Source organism: Aquila chrysaetos, chromosome Z, assembly GCF_900496995.4.
Source record: "Aquila chrysaetos chrysaetos chromosome Z, bAquChr1.4, whole genome shotgun sequence".
NCBI classification, from domain to species: domain Eukaryota; kingdom Metazoa; phylum Chordata; class Aves; order Accipitriformes; family Accipitridae; genus Aquila; species Aquila chrysaetos.
Genome location: NC_044030.1, coordinates 83,263,300 through 83,283,615, shown reverse-complemented (window position 1 = coordinate 83,283,615; position 20,316 = coordinate 83,263,300). Strand labels below are relative to the sequence as shown.

Genomic DNA, 20,316 nt, shown 5'->3' with positions numbered 1-20,316 from the left:
TTTACATTGGACTCCAGTTATAACAGAATAGACGGTCTTCTCTGTTCACTGGGGAGGTCTCTTGCAATTCCTTCGTGTTTCTTAGTCTGCTCCCATTTGCCACTGCTGTTCAGTTTTTGCAGGCAAATTTTCAGGAGGTTGTTTTTATATATGCTACTGCTAGGCCAGGCATTGATTTGTACAGGAAAAATTATTTCATTTTCTGTGGAAGTGAGCTGGGTGGAGTGACTGCTCTACCTACAGAAGAGGCTTTAGTTTTTAGGCTTTTTTTTTTTTTTTTTTTTTTTTTAATGGGCATATTTGTTTTATGTTAGAACTCTGGAACTGTCTCAAAATGATTAGTCCCATTGAAAACTGTACATTTTATTTCACTTAATGAAAGTTTTTTATAGAACTCAATAGAGTACAGGCTGTTGGGCTACCACTGATAACTTCAGTTGGTGCTTTTATTGTCTACTGCTCCCTTCCAGGAGACACTTGATTTGTCTTGCCTGTTTTCAAGAATTATTATTACTGGCTATAGTTACTCAAATCTTTTGATTAGCTAGAGACTTAATAAAGCTGTTTATACCCTATTTTTTATGGACGGCTTCAGCTCTAGAAATTGCTTTACTAATTGATTTCAGGATGGATTTACTTGTGGCTGAGGAATTAATGTCTATAGTGGCTCTTACATGACAAATTCTTTCCAATAGCCATATTGTGCTTGGACTTCACTCTTAATTTTAAGAAAAAAAATAATATGCTTGGCATAACTAACCACAGTTGAGGTTTTTCTTAAAAAAATGTGGTTCTAGCAGTATTTTTGTAACTTTATGTTGCTATTATTCAAATCTTTCTCTAATGCTGGACCATGTATGAGCTAAATTAAACTCTGCAGAGCGGACGGCTAGGTATAAGGAAGAAATGTTTTACGATGAGGGTGGTGAGGCACTGGGAGAGGTTGCCCAGAGAGGTGGTAGATGCCCCATCCCTGGGAACATTCCAGGTCAGGTTGGACGGGGCTCTGAGCAACCTGATCTAGTGGAAGATGTCCCTGCTCGTGGCAGGGGGTTGGACGAGGTGACCTTTAAAGGTCCCTTCCCACCCAAACCATTTCATGATTCTATGAACGGGTCCTGCTAGTTTGCACATGCTTATAATTTCATTGAGTGCTGCAGAGAGAAGGTGTTCAGACAGCTATGTATCACCTCATGTGTTATTCTGCCTTTCTTTGTTTTCTCTACAGCAGCAGTAACATTGGGATGTCCCTGATCTTGCAGCCTGTAGTGACTATACGAGACTGCTTTTCTACTAGCTTTGTTTTGCTGGCATCGTGGCTCAAAGGGCAGCTTGTTCTCCTGTGGCTCTCTGCTTTCTTCCCTGCCTGCTGACACCTTTTCTGATGGTGTCTTTGCTTTTTCTGGAGTCACCATGCAGGAATAAGCAGCTGCACATGCAGCCTACAAATACCATTTAACGCTGGCTGAGATTGTAGATCCATTTGCAGCAGTCCTCTGTGATAGCTTAAAGGCTTCACTGTCTTTGTCCAGTGCCTGGATCCCAGGTTGTTTTTTTTGCCAACCATCTGTTTCTCCTAAATTAGCGGTTTTCATCCCTTGCTCTTGTGTTACAGAAATACACCTGTGCCTCTGGGCTCCTGCTGCTTGTCAGAGCTCGGCATCTCCGGGAGGCTGCTGGGATTTGCGTGGGAGGTTTTGACGCACTATAGTGCATTTGCTGCACATCTGCAGTTGCACATCTGCAGTTGCACATCTGCAGTTGCAGATCTTCCTCCCTCCAATAGACATAGGTCAAGTATTGAGCTGTGGTCAGTCCCATACCTCTTAGTTTGCCCTGGGCCAACAAAAATCTCACGGCTAACATGTCAGGCAGACTGCTGGGATTCTTGGTCTTTTATTAATCTTCAAGAAGACTTGTGGCATGTGGGAATGCCAGCTCGTTCCCTCGGTGCTTTCCCGGAGGGCATTTGTAAGATCAGGTTCAGAGGTTAGCCTGAGGTCTAAAATGGGACAGAGCTATAACACAGGTGCTGGTGTGAGGGTGGTGGCCCAGGTTATAATGGCTACAAAGCTCACTGGATCCCTAAATTTTCAGTAATAGGGTGATCTTGGCTATGGAAATTTGGAATTATCTGCATGCGTGAGGCTGTCTTGCCAGGTGGAATCTCAAATCTGTTGTCATCCAGAGAGGGGGGGAAGGAGGACCTAAGTTTTACCAAAGTCCCTGAAATGGCCTAACCTGTTTAAAAAGCATCTGAACATACTTTTATGGCACAGGTTTTGTCTCCCAGGCTAAATTCAGTCCTGGATGCTGCTTCTAGGGGATATTTAGAGGGGCTGGCAGCTGCTTGTGCTGCTGGTCTTTTGGTAATAAAGACACAAACAGTCCCATAAGCAGCACCCAGGCTCACCTTTTTTAAAAAGGTCCAAGTGCTGGGTTAGAGCTGGGCTCCCACCTGCTCAAAGACCCTCAAATGAATCTGCAAAACAGCAGAAGCAGAAAGGACAGCATCTGATCTGAATGTTTGTGGCTGCATAGTCTCTTTGGATTTTAAATCTTCAAGTCCTTTGGGTCTGTGATTTTTAAACTGATCACGCGAAATGACTTTAGAATGAGGAAGCCTTTCTGTCAGGCTTCTTTTGGAGAGGTTTTTGGAAAAGGTTCGCAAGAAAAGTCCTCTTTCGGGCAATTGGCCCCTGAAGGACTTGGAGGAGGCATAAAGTGACAGTGTCCTCCTCGCACCTTATGCGTCTTAGAAACCAGCCCCCAGGGAGAACATCAGCAAGAGGGTTCTCACCTTCCCGTGACTAACTCTGATGATGCCTCATGAGGTTTCTCATGAGACACTGAAGACCCATGTGAAGATCCCAGTCTGACACCCAAGAAACATCAAGGGGAGCCTTTGACTTGTTCATTGCTCGTGACTTGTTCATTGCTCGTGACTTGATGCAAGGGAACTGCTCCCCTAGGAAAGTCAGAGAAAGAACTGCAGTAACTGCCACCTGCAGTAAATGTTTATCTCATTCTTTTACATGAAGTTTTCCTGTTTCCCACTGGATGCACGTAGGGATTCAGACCTGCTATCCTGCATTCAGCAGGAGAGAGATCTTCTATTTGTAAGACAGAAAATTATGCAAGGAAAAGAAAAATGTTTGATCATTGCTAGCTAGTCACTTTTCTAGTCTGATTAAAGCATATATATTCATACCTTCATTGTCTTGGCACTTAATGAGGAGTCAGGAGATGGCACCAAAAATAGTATGCACTTTGTAAGAATATTTACCTGTGTATGTTGTAGCTGTTAAAGGGATTAAGAGGGTTAGACATTGACACAAGAAACGAAGAGATCGGTCTGTTTATTCCACTTTCAAATATACATGTTCTTAATTTGAAGTGCAGCTCTTGATGTAGTTCTTACATTATTTATTGTTGTTAGATACCAATGCCTTCTCAGCATATTTATTTTGTTAAATTGTATGTCTGAAATTAAATACAGCCTCTTGTCAGCTTTAATGTTCTTCTGCCTATTCTTGTAATTATTATTGATAAGAGGTGACTTTGAAGTTAACAGCCTGTGGATTGATAAGAAGGCAGCCATTATTATGTTACCTGAGTGCTTTTTGGAAAGCTTAGCTCAAGGGCAAATTGTCTTTCCTCCGGAGCGTGGGATGCTGAATCCCCAGCCTGCAGACCGCTGCCGAAGGTGGTGTTTGTGGCTGTAGTGTGCTTGGCTGGCATCTGAAAAACCCGCCCCAAACCTGTACACTTGTGGACATTTGAAATCAGTAAGCGTGGCGGTTTTTGGGGGTGCACAGGGGGGTGCCTCCTGTGCTTATTTTTGAGTCACCGGGGGGGTTCTGCTCCTTTCGTTTCTGCTCTTCTCTCCGGCTCTCTGATGCTCTTCTCTTCATTCTCAGGTAGTAGATCCGGTTGGCTTCTGGGTAGGTGACTTTGCAGAGGGGAATTTTGTAGATGGCTGGGTTGTCTGAATTTATCAGCAAAAAGAGAAGTGCAGAGAAGCAAAAAGGCCAGGTGCAGAGTGGCAGCCCAAGCTGGAAGGGGAAAGGACAGACAGACAGGTGCCTTTTAGTACCTCTTTTTGCGTGTTCCCTTTGCTTACTTCTGCCCGTTGCTAAACTCTTGCATTTGAGAAGCCGGGAGAGCCTGTCCTTACCCTGAGGACAGTGTGAAATAGAACACGTCTTCCTGACCCCCCCATACAGGATCCCCCATTCGGATCCAGAGGAGGATGCCCAGATGCAGGTGGCTAAATGTGAGCTAGGTTTCTGCTGGGCACTGGAGGTCTGGGAGGCTCCTCGGCTACCAAATATCAATTCAGCTGCTCACACAGAGGTGTCTAGTTTATCTGAAATGTATGGGGCTACGTAAGGTATCCTGCACTGGGGACCTCAGTCCTTTTGGAGATGCTGCTGTTGGTGCTGAATGGTACTTGGCAGCAATATTGAAGCGACTGAATCAGGCTCCAGAGCTCTGCTGACTGTAATGAAAGCCAAGACACCCAGCTCACACATAGGCATTTAAATTCTCTAATAAATGAGCCAAATCCTACCCTCGCTGTCCTTTAAGATATCAGGTACTGAGAGTACTGTTCACACGTATTCACCATCCTCAGTGCCCATGTGTTACTGGCATTGCATCCAACCCGCAGTCCTGCTCTGTGATCCCCACCTCTTGACCTGACTTGGGGTCTGCCAAAAACAAGATTACAGGGAGAAAAAGTAGATGTCCTTTTTTCTGATGCATCCCAAAAGCAGGTGTGCTTAACAAGGCAACCCATCTGCAGGGATCTACATGGTACTGAGTGGATGCCAGATGAATACATTTAATGCATGAAGCTGCTAGTTCTAAATTTTTTTTCTTTTAAGTTACTAAATCAGTTTTATTAGAAGTATGGTTTTGCTTTAATCCCTCAGATCTTAAGGAAGAAACAAAGCTTGGCATTTCTGGCTTCACCTCATTCTTGATCTGTCCAGATATGAAGATTTTGTATTTAAGAGAACAGTCTTCCCTGCATTTTAGTTCTCATATCCAGATCAAACTTAAATAATACCTGTGGGTAGGGTGGGAGAATGACCTTGGAAGAAGTAAGTAAAAATTTAGACCATTGGGAATTGTTCAAAAATATTGCCTGCAACTAAGTATTGCATCTCAAACCATATGCTGTTGCTGGAATTCACATATACATGCACAATCCCACTGTGGATAACATGCTCCAAAGGACTTTGAAATCTTATTATCAGCTATAGAGTCTGCAAGGGCACAGTTCAACTGACACAGAATTTGTACAAGACCTGCCACTGGCTACTACTTTCTCTCTTCAGTGCTGTCAAAACTGATGGAGATTTTGGGAGCATTTCCTTAGTATTGTATCATAACAAATCAAAATACAGTTAAAACAAACAAGCAAACAATCCCCCACAAAAAAAAAACACCCCAAACCCCAAACTTACCACAGATAGGGCATTAGCAAGAGCTGCTCCGGAGTAGGCACAAAATAATGCTGAGAAAAGAAGACCAAAGACAGCTCAAGGTGAGGAAAGTCTTGCTCATCTCTCTAAAGAAATTATCAGAAATAGTAATACTGTCCAAAGGCACCGTGAAATATCCTCCCAGCTACATGATGTGAGGATTAGTGTTAAAATTCAACAATTAGTTAAAATGCCCCAGTGCTGCCTCTGGCCACGTGGACTACATTTGGTCCTACCTGCTCTGTAGAGATGGCTGGTGAACGAGGAACGTGGTTTTGTCAAGAGTAGCTGATGGTGGTATTTCTTTTATCAATTGGCACAACTTGACCTGTGTGCAGTGGGGAATTACAGAAATTCTCCACCAGTGCCCGTCCTTTGGCTTCAAACCGCAAGCAGTTAGCAGTGACCCTCCTGGCCCCACGGTGTCGGAGGTGGCAAAGCAGGAGGTAAGGCACCCAAGGGCAAAGTCAAGGAAGGGAAAACTACTGAGCAATCCAGAAACAGTGCTCAGGACAGAAAACGATGGAAATGCAAATGGTTGGAGGCTGGGTGAATCTTCATGGGAATTTTATATATGCTACACTGTTCTTAAACTCTTCCCATAGAGTCTGGGTTTGGCTGCCGTTGGAGATGGGGGTCTTTGGGTAGATGGATTTTAAACTGACCTCGTGCAACAGCTCTTTTCTCGTGACACACTTCCTCTGAGGATATATATAGTCACAAAAAGGCTGCTTTTGTGAATCTGTTGAGTTGCTAATTTGTTAAACTTCTGCTCATGGCATAGCTTGTTCTCCTTTCACAAACGGTATTTCCACCGTCTCCAGATGTTTTTAAGTTATGGGGGCCTAAAGGCCCTTCTTTCTGCAGTTGCAGCTTGCACGTCCAAGCTCAACTCATGCCACCACAGAAATAGCTCGTGCGTAGTACCTAGTTTTGCAGCAGAGCGGTAGTTGACTCTAAAACCTGTACTACTCATAGACTGCCTGGCTGCATAAATTTTTGTCTTCCCTTTTTGTAAAAGATACATACCACAGGCAAGCGACAGCAAATGAGTCTGCCAGGTCAGGGCGTAGAACATGCCCCCGATCGCAATGCAGGCGAGCGCGCAGTTGTAATTGTGTAAGCCAAGGTAGACGCTGTCAAATGGCGATGCAATGCTCAGCGCTGCAAGACAAAAGGCAAGGCTGTGAGGTCAGGTATGAGAGGTATCTGCAGGAGGACCCGTCACTTGCTGGCAATCCGTCATCTCTTCCCAATGACATCTAGACAAATTTAACTGTATTTGCGCTTGCGTATCATGGACATGCAGAAAAAGGATGAAATCAAAGGAATGAAGCTCATTGTTTCGCAGCTCTGATAATGCCCCTAGGGTTGGAACTTGGCCCAGTCTCAAACATTTCTTTCGGGCAAAACTTTCTGCACATGCACTTCAGTGTGTTGTAGTTGGTTCCCCAGCTGACAAGGTGAAGGATCCAGCCAGAATGTAGGAGGACCTTCTCACCTGAGCGTCCTTCTTGCAGAGACCTGTGCTGGCACGTACTGTTTAAACCTCATACATACCCTGATCTTGAATATCAGAGGCACAGCTGAGTGTCTTTTGTGGGAGTAAGCAGAGTTTGCCATCTCTTCCTAGTGACCTTTTCTAGATGTTGTCTAGTTACTAGAGGTGGTCGCTCCATCAGTGCTGTGCAAATTGTCCACTGGGATGGGAGCTTAGGGTCTGCTCCAAATCTCACCTCACACGTACTTCTGCAGGATTTCCCACAGGCTTCAGGATTACCAGTAAAAAGGAGAGCACAATATGTAGTGCACAGGCCACCTTCATGTCACTCTTAAGATTAATACGTTTCCTGCTATAATATCCTCATTTGTCTTCTGTTTCATCGCCATGCTTATCCCCAGATACTTTCCCCTGACCTTTCTCTTCTAGATTAAATGTCAGACCTGTACAAAACTTGCCAAATGCTCTTAGCCATACAAATTGTGAATAGTTTTGTTTAAAAACACAAATAGAAAGCAGCTCACATCTTGTACAAAGTGCTTCAGAGCACAGAGAAGTTATTGTTGGGTGACTGTGCCTTTTCCAAGGTTGTTGTCTCAGACTACACTTATTCCACCACATTTTTTTATTACAATCGGTCACATAAGTGGCATTAATCTTGTTTAACTTCAAGGGTCAGATTCATCTCTCTTAAGATTGTTTCTCTGGTTAGTGGAGAGACAGGCCATTTTGAGTGGCATTAATTTAGCTATTTTTACAAATCTGCAGCAGGATAAAGTGAACTGCATCCTAGAAAAGTCTGTTTCTTTTCATTGACTGATCAGCTCTGAGGCAGACACCTGCTTGTGGTGGTAATTTAAAACACTTGTGGTGGCAAAAGATCAGTTCTGAGACTATTTATCTAGGTTTCTTTATAATCATCTCCATGGGATTCATCACATCCAATGGCAGGAGGGTTAAGCAAGGTAGAATAAACCACCTGCCTGAGTTAAAAATCCAGTAACAAATTCGAAGCTTAAAGAAAATTTGCTTCTGTTCTCGCCTTCACCATGTTGTGTGACCTTTAGTAAGATGTTCCAAATTTGGAGACAGTTTCAAAAATGAGAGTGTTTTCCCAAGTACGTCCAAGCCCATGCAACTGTAAAGTCCAGACAGAGTCATATAATGGCTTGGGTCAAGATACCTTAGTTACAAAAATGACTGGTAAATATTTCTTACCTGCAAACATCCCCACTGTCGATCCAATTGCAGCATGTAAACAAATAAGTGGGGAGGAGATAAGTAAAGCAACAAGGATGATGCCTCCAGTCCAGGGGTTTTCACAACCATACACTTGACCAACGCCAGCTGGGATGGACTGTAAGAGCTGCAGCAGCCGGTAGAAAAGAGCATGTTATTTTATCTTTGTACTCAGAAGGACACGGCAGTTATTTTGTCCAAGCTATTGGTTGAAAAGGAAAGGAAGGAACCCTGGCTCTGAGTTGGACTGCTGGGTAAATGTGGGCACTCATGCCCTTCAAACCAGAGTTAGTTCACTGTTTGGTTTGAACTTTATCAGTCCAAGATGGACTTTTATTTCTTTTGGGATGGTAGTATGGTGGATGGGGTGTTGGGGATTGTTTTCTTTTTTTTTGGGGGGGGGGGGGTGACTTTAGTGGGGGAGAAAAACGGTGACATTCCTGGCTGTACATATCATATAGTCATTCTGCCCCATGTGAAATTGTTATCCAGAGCTGAATGCCTTCATGCTCACCTTTTTAATAAGATAAACTTGTTGGCGTGAAGCTTACCAATGGCACATTGATTGCAGACCAGGTGATATTGGGGACTGAAGCTACAGGCTTGATGAGGGTTGTAGGGAAGAAGGGGTTGTAGTGTCCTGTGGCTGCCAAGTACAAAGTCACCGCAATATTGAAGGGCAGAGTGAAAACAGGAAGGTCCCATTTACTGAAGATGGATCCCAAAGCGCTGGACAGGATTGGACTGAGAACAGGAGAAGAGACACAAGTATAACTTGTTCATAACAATTATAGTGGTGAAACACATCTACCACTTTGGTCACAAGCTCTGGTATATGCAAGCCAATGCCATTCCTTTTCGAAACATCAGGTAGTGAACACCTTAATATATTAGTCTGCATCAGACAAATAGTTGCAGAATGCTGTTCATCTTTTTGCAACAACTATCACATCCATTCACGGATGGTATAAACTCCGCACCCTTCTCGCAGGAGAGGTGGCTAGTGTGCAAGCGCTCTGCTAGCTATGCTGAGCTCAGGGAGTCAGTGAAGAAATGCATCCAGCACAGCATTTAGGCACGGATGGAGAAAGGTAATCTGGCTTCTTATTTGGTAGAAAAATCTAGCAAGAAAGAGAAGAGCAAATTTTGGGAATGCCACATGAAGAACTGTGGAGAAGTTTAGATGGTTTGAAAAAGCTGCTGTCTTGAGGAGGCAAGAGGGAGCTGGAAATTACCTAATTTGCTTTTTTATTTATTTATTTAAATAGCTTGAAGGATATCAGAAGATGGTTCTGGAAAAGAAATAAAGCAGAAGAGGTGATCAAAGAGGATGGAAAATCTTCCATTAAGAAAGACGGAAAATATTTACTGCGTTAGACGCTATTTTGGGGGAATGAGGACTCCTTAGGACATACGGAGCCTGACAGAGTGTAAGACGAAGCGACCACTCTAACAGAGGTGTGAAGGGTGTTGTGCCAGGCACGACCCAGACCTTGGTTGATGTTCCTGCTTACGTCAATGAGACCGATGGTGCTGTGTGCTGCCCAGGTACCACCCAAAATCATACGGCATTTTCTGAAAACTGAGCTTAGTCCTTAAGAAACGTGATTGAGTATATTTAGCACGTAAAGTATTTGGGGTGACCCTCAAAATATTTAGAGACTGAACACTAAAAAGCCTGCAAACCTTGAGTTACCATGACTTTTCCCAAAGTTCTTGGCTGTGGAACCTGGGATATAAACTTCACCAGATCTGCTTTCCTCAGGACATTTCCAGACTGCCTTATTTCCACTTAAAGTGAGTGTCCTGCATGAATGACTTTGTGGGAGCATATTGGCAAGATAATATCTGGTTTTTATGGGGCCCACAAAGCTTGTGGAAGAGAGCGAATGGCCAGGTCCTGTTCTTGATGGAAATGGCCTGTGTTCTGCTGCTTCCAGCTGAGCTTTTCTGATATAAGTGAGCTCGTATGGTCAACCTCCAAGTAGCAGTGGACATGGCACAGTTTACAAAAATTCAGTTTAAAGACTTGAATGTTTCAAGAAGCTGCATTTGAGTCCTAGAAGGTCATTAAGCTGGTTCTAATAAAGAAACCCCACCCAAACTATGTGGCATTTCAAAAGCAACATCTTCAGTCCTGTTGTGTAGATACTATCAGTGAAAAAAATGCTTTGTTTTCCCTGTATAATCTCAGATGAAGCCTATTCTTTTATGACAAATTTGGTTCCCAGAGCAGTTTACAGACTTCCTTGCTTGTAGCTGTAGGAAAAAAAATCAGCACTTCAGTGCAAACGGTGTCCTAATTTCTGTGCTGAAATACAAAGCTTCTGCCAGTTACATATCTTGTCAGAAAAAAAGGAAACAATTAAAGAAATGCTGACTTCTAAAGCTGAAATTCAAAGTATCAGTTGAAAAAATCACTGAAATGTCTAATTTAAAAATCTTTCAGCTCTACCCTCAAGTCTTGTGAACTAAAAGAACGAAGGAAAGTTTGAACAAAAGGCCCCAAGGAATTCTGGCAGACAAGACAAACTAAACATTCTTGCAACATGTCCTGGGTTTTGAGAGGTTGTTGCAAAATGACCTTTGCTGAGAGTGACTAAAGAAATAAAATATGAAAAAGATCTGATCTTAAAAGCAGTGAAATGCAATAATGACTTGCATCTTATCACTAACAGTGATTAAAATGTGGCTCTTGAATTAATTTCAGTTAAGGCTGTTAAATAGATTCTGCAGTGCTGTTAGGGTCCATATTTAGAAATGGTAAATTTAATCCTGAAAGGACGCTGTCTGGCATTCGGAGATACTTGGAGGAATTAATTTTGCTCACGACTGGTTGCATATCTGAGAAGGGGAATATTGAATTCAGCCCGAGGGAGAGCACTGGGTCAGTTCAGCGCCTGGCTGAGGAAGAACCGTTGCGGTGCTGGGCACGATGACATCCCCCCTGAACGTGTCCTGCTGACGAGGGCCATTCGCAGAGCGTTGAATTGGGGCTGCTGCTTTGTCTGTGTGCTGTAATCAGTGCTTGCGCACTCAACCTCCTACCAACGTGCCTCGCAAGCTCTGTGCCTCAGTGAATATCTCTTTCCAGTGCCACCGTGGCTGGAGGTGCTGGTGTAGGGGACTGGGCAGAGGGGACTTCCAATGTGTTTTAAGCTGTATGTAGCAGGACTCCTCATTCTCGGAGAATTGTCCCTAGGAGGAGAAGTGGCACTTACCAGGCCATTGATATAACTGCCACAGGAGGAAGAAGCCACCAGAAGTAATCCCCTTTGTCAGAGAAGACGGCCATAAGGAGTCCCACCAAGATCCCGTTATAGCCGTGCAGCCCAGCTGCAATGGCTGATCTGTGACGGAAAGAAATGTTTGCAAGGTAGCAAGCTGTGCTGAAGGTGGCCTGTCACAGGGACCCACTGAAATTCAATTTATAAGTGTCCTGCTTCTGGTGAAGGGAACGTAGGGGAGGGATGAACAAGCGGTGAGGTTGCTGCCGTATTGCATTGCGCTGGCGTGCGGAAGGGGAGAGTTTGGAGATTGTTGGATGATGATAATCTGGGGGGGTCCTTGTGACCCAAAGGACCCGCGTGGTTGTGACAGCGGCTATCCGAGAGAGATAACAGTCTGCTCTCAAAAAGACAGCCGACTATGGGGACAGGCCAGCTCTTTCTTGACCACAGCTCTGTCCTCATCTAACTGCTTCCAAACCACCCATAAGGAAAGCCAACCTGCTGTCTCTACTGCACTCAGATGCGGGGCTATGACCCATCAGAGGGTTCCCGATATCATAACGATCAATTTTTATTAAGTGCCCCAATGTGAGGTACCACCTACCTGTCCTGACTGAGGGCCAGCGCAGTTAATGTCGACACGGTCGTTCCAGTACAGCCCGTGAGCAGGCACCAGGGGCTCTGGATGAAAAGCCCCACTAAAATAAGGAGCCCGCTGAGAGGGTTGTTGACAAACATCACCTGAGAGGTGCCTCGCAAGATCCAGTCCACCAGCTGAACCATTAGGGGCTTATCTGGAGGAGACCAAATAACAACGTTGGCAATCAGGCATCATTTCAGCAAAGCACACTCGTCTCTACAAGTCGCTTTCTGGCCACAGAACTGAGGCGATGTATCAACGGGACTGTAAAACCGGTCTCTGATTTATTGCTGTCTGAGCATATTTTGCATCTGGCACTTGAAAAGCTAATAGGGATGGACTGGGCACTGCTATAAAGTTCATGGAGGGATTAATAAAAAGAGTGGTTTATTTATGGTGGTCAAAGAATAATCTTTCTTGCATGGTAGATTGCTTAAGATTCTGCTATAAATTTAATGAGAAGATAGTCCCTTTTTGGTGTATTATTCAGATGCAGAGAGCAACTTAGGCAAAGACTGAAACTAGTTTGTACGTGGATAGGGAAATATGAAAAGGAAAACTTTTGCTGTTTCAGGGACCCAGAACATGGAGGTATACTGTATATAGGAGACGGGGTCAAACTCTCAAAGGTGTCTAAAAAAGTACTTTGGGAACCGAAGAACCTAAATTAAGAGAATAGTTATTATAGCTTGGACTGTACTCGGGGGAAAGAGGCATTTCCAAAGGACAAAGAGCCATTGCTCTTCAGAGAAGACTGTTGAACTTGGACAGAGCAAATGAGCACCAAGTTGGGGAACCTCAGGTGAGTGCAGGGGGGAGGTGGGATGTGTGTGGGGCTGAGGGCAGCCTCTCTGAGGGCATCGAAGTACAGTGCTCCTAGTGATCTCCATGGGAGAGGAGGGTCTTGTAGCACTGCAATAACTTTTTGCTGCTTGCCCTTCTTCTGCAAATTGACTTCAGGTCTTTTTCTGCCACGTTTCTGGGAAAGGTGTAACAGTTTCTGTACTGCTGCGCATTATTCAGCATGATGCAAGGAGAATAAATGAGAAAGAGGGGCTGCTTACATGTACAGTATGTATATGCAGCTTTTGACTTTTTAAATATTTAAAATTAATTCAATTAGTTTAGATTGTTAATTAGACACAGCATAAAGTACCAGACTACTTTTTGAATCTGGGCAATGACATATTCCTAAAAACTCCCCTCTCGCCCACTCCCTCCCTGTGTTGTATTTACAGTCAAGGCTCAGGTTTTGCTTTCTGATGAGAGCAGCTTAAATAGAGGATCTCTGAAGGGCCAAGTACCACTCTGCATCTCTTCAGCATCCCTGGGAGAGCCCTCCCAAGAGGCTGGAGTACAAGTCGAGGGATGGCTTCACGAGCATCCCTCAGGCTGTGCATTGTTGGGGAGCCAGGCAGTTACAATCAGGGAGGAATGAGTTCCTTAGAGAAAAATAATCAGGCTTTTCTGGAATAATGATTACTAATATTTGGTGTTGAGCTATGAAATATATCAGCAATGCTCTTGGCTTTAGACACAAGTATTAACTGTAAGTATTGAAATATAACAAGTGGGCAGCGGCCAAAGCTTTTCAGGACATTGAATAAGAAAACATGGACCACTAGAGTAAAGAGAAAGCAGGAGGAGATGATTCCCTGCAGCTGGGGACCACACTGCCAGCCTGCTGAGCTCCCTGGCTGGAGACACCTCAGCTCACGTCCTCCACCAACGATAGCCACTGCACAGCCTGGCTGTACACAGCCGTATCTTATTTCTCTCCTGTTGCTGCAGTTGTACTGCTAATGAACCTAGCCTTGACAGAGGACCCACAGTCTTACAAAGCCTCTCAAAGCCCCAGATCCCTAATAATTCTGGGTAACGTGGACCATCTGCTCGTGTATTGTTCCTGTCTGGACAGTAAACCTTTGAGATCAGTACTTGCTTTGTATTTTATAGCAACATAACAGCCACAGTGCTTATTGCTCCCCCAAGGCTGGTAATACAAGAGCCTTTGCCCACACAATCAAGAGTCAAGTCCCCATCGTCAGCCCACACGCGGACGAGGAGACAGTCGCTAATCTAAAGCGCTTACAAACAAGACTAAATCCCCAGCCCTGTTGTGTGATTCTGGGCACCGCTATAAGGAACGTGATGCTAATGACACATAACTGATTAAGTGTAAAAGATGTGTTTTGCCTGTGCCGAATTATGCATGCAGCCATGGTAATGGCAAGAGGGCGCAGTGAGATCCCCTTCCCGAGGGTAAAATGATTTGGGTGAAAAGACCAGAAGTTTGCAATGAGCTTGGACCATGCCACCTCTGCTCTGCCTCAGGGATGAAATGGCCCCTCGTCTCATGCCCAGCACTGAAAGTACTGTTGGCAATACAGATGTTCCCAGCTTGCCCTTCTTAGCCAGAAAGCCCCAAACACATCCCTCTGCTCACTTTTCATCCACTCTCCATATTCTTTCATTTCTCCTGTGAGATACTCGAAAACTTGGTGGATGCGATTTCTGCTTCTCCCCAGCAGGTCCTGGGCTCTTGGCTTCTGCTCCGCATACAACTGCCTCTCGCCGGGATGTTCAGCCACAACGATCTCTCCAAGCTCCATCTCTTTTGGTTGGTGAGAAGCGTTAACTGTAAATCACAAAGCCCTCGTGTTAGAAAAACTTTTGGATTGTGCCCTGGCAACTTTCTGCTGTATTTTAAAGCCCCATGGTGATATCCTTTTTCAAAGACGGAATGTTTCATGGAGAAGGGACCTGCCTGAACCACTGCTGAGAGCGGTGTGAGCTGCTGCCCAGGGCAGTGGTTTCTCCTCTCGGCGATGAGGACCAGGCAATGACCCACTGCTGTCATGGAGCTGTGTCACAGAGCTGCAGGGGCAAAAAGGGATGTGGCATAGGTGACCTGAAGCATCCCACCCTCACTCCAGCTCCTGCTGCAGCGTGTGACAAGCTGCTGGTTGGACAGGGGACATAATATTTGCCAAGTACCTGCATGCTGACCAGTGCTGCTTGGCCAAGTATAGCTGCTGTTGCAGCTACTGAGGAGGGAGACTGCTGATGTCTAGCTAGTAGCGAGCTAGAGGGAAGAAATGCAAATTGCCAGTACAGTAGCCGACAGCAAGAGACAGAAAAATACTAGAGGAGAGGCTAAAGCCTGTATCCCTTTTGATGTTTTGAGCTGGTGCCTTCATATATCCCAGCAAATCTATGGCCTTTCCATGCTCCTCATTCCACATCTGCCTTTGATAGACCAAGAGCAAACTGGGGTAGCATCAAAGTACTGTGCAGAAATCAGGATCCACATGTGGCTTTAGACAAAGATAAGCACCTTGGCTCAGGGCTGTGTGCTTTTTAGTTAGCAGGTGAATATCCAGCAGGAGTATGGGTTTATTCATCTCACAATTACAGTTGCAGGGCTCTGTTCATTAAAAAGTCCATTAAGATATAAACTCTTAAGAGCATATACACTGCATCGCACCTGAGTGAGCTACGCTGCAGGTTACATCTGCAAAAATGCCACCCTGCTTTCTGAGGGATTCTGGCATCGGCTGGTCTGTGGTTTTGCTCTAGTGATTTTTTTGGAGACCTGTGGCTGGGTTTCTAGGTGTTGCCCAGAAGTGGACCGTGTTGTGAAGTGCTTGCCCCCCGTTTTGTGGAATATGGGCACCACCTTCTGGTGGGAGCCTGTTTTTTGGTAGCTCAAACAGGCTGGCTGTTAGTATTAAAGCCTTTAGCAGCAGAAGGACAGGCTGGAAAGGGATGCCTGGCTGGAGGGAAGGCTGTTTTGCAGGGACAAACACTGACAGGCAGCTAGCAAAAATATCTGTGGCTCGGAATGCCCTGAGAAGAGGATCCTTGAACATCAAAAGATGGGTTTTTTTTCCCTCACCCCTGGCAGCACAACGCTAAGTGCAGCCCTGCAAATGCATCGTGCAGAGCCTGTTGTCTAGTGCTTTGGCTCTCTCTGCCGGCAGCTCGTCCCTACGGCAGCAAGGAGGTTGTAGGGAGGTGGGTACCGGTCTCTTCTGTCGAGTAACTAGTGATAGGATGAGATGAAATGGCCTCAAGTTGCACCAGGGGAGGTTTAGATTGGATATTAGAAAAAAAAAATTCTTTACTGAAAGGGTTGTCAGGCGTTGGAACAGGCTGCCCAGGGAAGCGGTGGAGTCACCATCCCTGGAGGTGTTCAAAAACCACTTAGACGTGGCACTTCAGGACATGGTTAGTGGTTTAGTGGGCACGGTGGTGTTGAGTTGATGGTTGGACTTGATGATCTTAAAGGTCTTTTCCAAACTAAACGATTCTATGATTCTAAGAGTCTTGGTGATGAATGATTCTATGAGTCTTGGTGATGAATGATTCTATGAGTCTTTGTGATGACCTTCGGGCACCGGCATCAGCCTGGGGCTGGATGTACTGGCAAGCGATGTTGTTCAGTGTTACTGTAAAAACTAAACCTAAGCATCCCTCAGTTTGCTTGATCCTAAGGAGGGGAGGAGGATTATAGAAGGTATTGAGTGGTCTAAAGCAATAAATGTGCTTGTGCAAGGAATAGACACCCCCAAAACCTTGCTCCTGGGCTCGTGAGAAAGGAGGTTCCCAGGTTCTGCCCAGCTACACTCAGTGCAGGAACAAGCAAGGAGCAAAAGAAGAAGGAGGGCGTGGGTTTATTGTCCCTCTTCTTTTTTTGCTATTGATAATCTGATTCTGGCAAGAAGCTGGGTCCAATCCCTGGTTTCAGCTTAAGGCAGCCTTGGCGACTGTCATTTTTGGTTAGTTCCTTGTGGCCAGCCAGGAGGACATTGGTGTAGGGAACACTGAGCAGGAGTCCCCTTTCTCCTCCTACGTGTCTTCTAGGCTGAGGGAATTTGCATCCCTCTGAGGTAGAAAGAGGCCAGGTCTTACTGGAAAACCAGGTATTTGTGCCTGAATACATCCCATAAACACTAGGCTGTGTAAGATGCATTGTTGCCCTGGGCTTCCTGGTAGTCAGTGTAGCTTTGAGCACCTTCAGATGGAAGTCAACCTATTTCAGCTCAGAACTGCCCTCTGAAAGTTCCTGTTCTTCCCATTAACAGCTCAACCTGGGTGCTCCAGTCAAACACCCGATGTTTTTGGGGAGGGACACAGGGTCTGAGGTCAACAGCCCAACCAAAGAAGAGATTCCAGAGTAGTGCCAGGCTAGCACCTGGCTGTCACAGAGGTTGCTTTCCCACCAGAGCTTAATATTCATGGTTAGCAGGTGTGGCTGATATCAGAGATATTCAACATTGCCTATTTTGTTTATTTGCTCATATTCCTTCCAGAAGACTTCTCCAAAGAGTTTCAAAAGATCGAGGTGGGCTCAGACAGCTGCAGTGAATCCACGTAAAGGAGACGGGAGCATCTCTTAAGATCTTGAAGTCTTGGGGACGCATCAGTAAAGAAAGGTTAGTGTCCCCTTTGCTGTCAACAATATCCACCACCAGCAAGCGAGTGCAGCTGTTACCAGCAGGGAGAATAAATGCTGAGTGGTTGCATCTATGTCTCCACAGCACCTGAAAATCTCATGCTCATTTTAAACCTCACCAGGAAAAATTACCGTGGGGTTTTACAAAGCAGAAGCATCACTGCAGAGCTTCGAAAACCTGTATTTACAAGGCTGCACTGCTCAATTCCCTCTGAAATTGAGACGTGGGACCTGTATATTTTTAAAATTCTTGTCCGTGCTCACATAATTTAACCATTAGGGGTTAAGTGCAAAGTAGTCGTATGAGAGCCCTTTGCAGTCAATAGAGAGAGAGGCTAGTATCTCCAGAGAGTGATTGATGTCCCTTTTCTTACATACCTATCTGAGATGTGAAAAAAAAAAAAAAAAAAAAAAAAGGGTGTCTGTCTCTCCCTTTCCACTGGCTGCAGAGGGAGCCTGGTTGCTGAGTTTTTAAAGGGCTATTTTCAGGCAAGAGAAATTCCAGCCTAAGAGATTTTGCCAAGGTCAACCTCGAAGTTTATGGAAGCGGGATCTGGAGTCCCAGGCTAGTGCTTTAAATCACTGAGCCATCTGTAACAGGCCTGTAATCTGCATCAAGAAGGGCATCAAAGCTCTGGGGCTAAGAAAAATTACAGTCTCTTCCTATGATTCCTGTTTGCTGTCTCCCTACGGATCAGAAGGGAACTAAATCTCTGCTTGGAAAGGAGCACACTCACCCACCTCAGAAGGAAGGGCAACCTGGGACACGACTGGAAGAGACGGCTGAAAAATTACCAATTTTGGGGGGAAAGGAGTAGTGCAAGACAGAGATATGGGGATGCTGAAATCCTCTACACTTCTGCAGCAGTGAACTGTGGGGCTTTGAAGCAGAGTGGCCCAAGGGGTTGCAGCAGCTAGGGAAAATCCTGGAGGGCTGTGATGGGCACAGTGATCCCCGCAGGAGCATCTCCCTGGAAAAAACGTTTCTTTGCAGTGAGCACCTGTCAGTCGATAGGCTTGTGCTCAGTGCTACAGGCTCCATGAATAATAGAGAAATCATTTGAACAATTAGCTAATTAGGGCTAATGAGAGCCTGAATCACTTATGGCATACCTAGGGCTGATGGGGAATTCCTTGAGAAAAGAGCCTTTTATCAGCAAATACTGATTCATCAGTGTGGTAATGAGCTGTCCTGCTTTTTATGAACGTTTATCAGACTTCAGGGTAATGCCCAGTGTTAGGGCTTATCTCTAGACCTACCTGTGCCTGCTCATTCCCAAACAGACAGCTGTTGTGGAATGCTTTTGAGGTGCAGGATGCTGTTAGCCTTGTATTTTTAAGCCTCTCAGAGTAAGCACTGTGTTTCACTTCGCCTTGTGCTGCTAGAGAAAACGTTCACAGTGTAGCACCCTCACACAGCCTGCAGTGATCTGGTGGCCCCACGAAGAAAACAAACACAAGTGGGCTGTGAACGGCGTGATGGTGCATGACCAGGGTGATGGGTGATGTGTAACACTGGAGCCAACTTTTCCACAGGGCTGCTGTTTGTGTCGGGAGCTTAGCCTTATGCTAAGATACCTGAAGCCAAGCCTGGGCAATCGCTCTTTCCTCCTCCACGCTGAAAGCGTAGAGGTGGTCAGAAAAGTGTTGACTTCAAGGGACATGGCCTCACAAGGGCCTTTGAAAGAAACAGTTTGTAAAAGCACATTGCTCTCCTAAGAAACCATAAAGAAATAGAAAAATAAATACAGTGCACAGCTAGAGGGCAAAACTTTGGGATGGTGACAGAATGCTTGGCTGAGTCGTAATGACTTTACCAAGCAAAGCTCTACCAGGGAGCAACCTGTGACATCGAAAACAAATGAACAAAGCAAGGCATTTCAGAACAGTCACTGAGGTTGAATGCAACACAATTGCAGAGACTAGGTATGAAACACCTAGCCACAGTCCTTTAAAGTAAAAAAAAAAAAAAAAAAAAAAAAAAATCCACCCAAAAGGAAAAAAATGCTCAAGTGAACTTGTTTCCTATCACAGGCGTTAAATGAAGGCACGTTCCAGAGCAGCTCTGTCATATCTGTACAAACACAATTACCGTGCAATAGTTAGTAATCAGGATAGTTTAACTTATGGGGCTAAATATGACTCTTACGTCCTTATTTAGATACTTGGCTTTTACGATGTGGTCTTGGAGCCTTTCTGTGTCTTCCTTTCCCAGTCTGTGTAGTACGTAATGCAATACTTTGCTTTGCTCCAAGGCAATACTTTTCTTCACTACTTCTTCTTTTCTCTCTGTTGCAGCAGTATCTCCCAATCTGCCAAATGGAGGGACATAGTTTATTTAATGGATTGTCCTACTGTCTTGGGTAGAAGTTGTGCTGATACCATTTGTATATGGCTTGTAGGTATGTACGTACGTACGTGTGTGTATGTAACTGTGGAGAAGGAGGGTTTGACTTCCTTACCATGGGTCTCCTGAATGATGTCTGTAGAGAGGGATTCCTCTTGACTCCCTGTAGCCATTTAAAGGCCTATAGTTTTGGCACTCTCTATGGTCAACATAGCCCGATGGGTACCATCTCTGGGCAATTCACCCAGGTGTGTCAGACATCATCCTTGGGATGGGATGGATTTCCTTCCAGAGGGGTCTGTCTCATCCCTTTAGTGGCACAGAGAGGCTAAGACGGAGCTCATGAGTCCGACTGTGGGTATCTCCAGCGCGAGTGTCTGTATCTGAGGAGCTTGCCTTGACTTCCAGT

The 20,316-nt window shown here is 45.1% G+C and overlaps 1 protein-coding gene across 1 annotated transcript; it reads right to left on the bottom strand.

The window, feature by feature from the left end:
• Positions 1–3,340: 3,340 nt before the first annotated feature.
• On the bottom strand, positions 3,341–19,807 carry LOC115337348 (urea transporter 2-like). Its single transcript, XM_030005587.2, has 9 exons — positions 19,710–19,807; positions 14,549–14,740; positions 12,067–12,256; positions 11,454–11,582; positions 8,784–8,976; positions 8,212–8,359; positions 6,522–6,656; positions 5,475–5,524; positions 3,341–4,055 (listed from the first exon to the last, which is right to left on the bottom strand). Exons 2-9 carry the CDS (start codon positions 14,712–14,714, stop codon positions 3,786–3,788), a joined length of 1,281 nt encoding a protein of 426 aa, XP_029861447.1. The 5' UTR covers positions 14,715–14,740; positions 19,710–19,807; the 3' UTR covers positions 3,341–3,785.
• Positions 19,808–20,316: the final 509 nt, after the last annotated feature.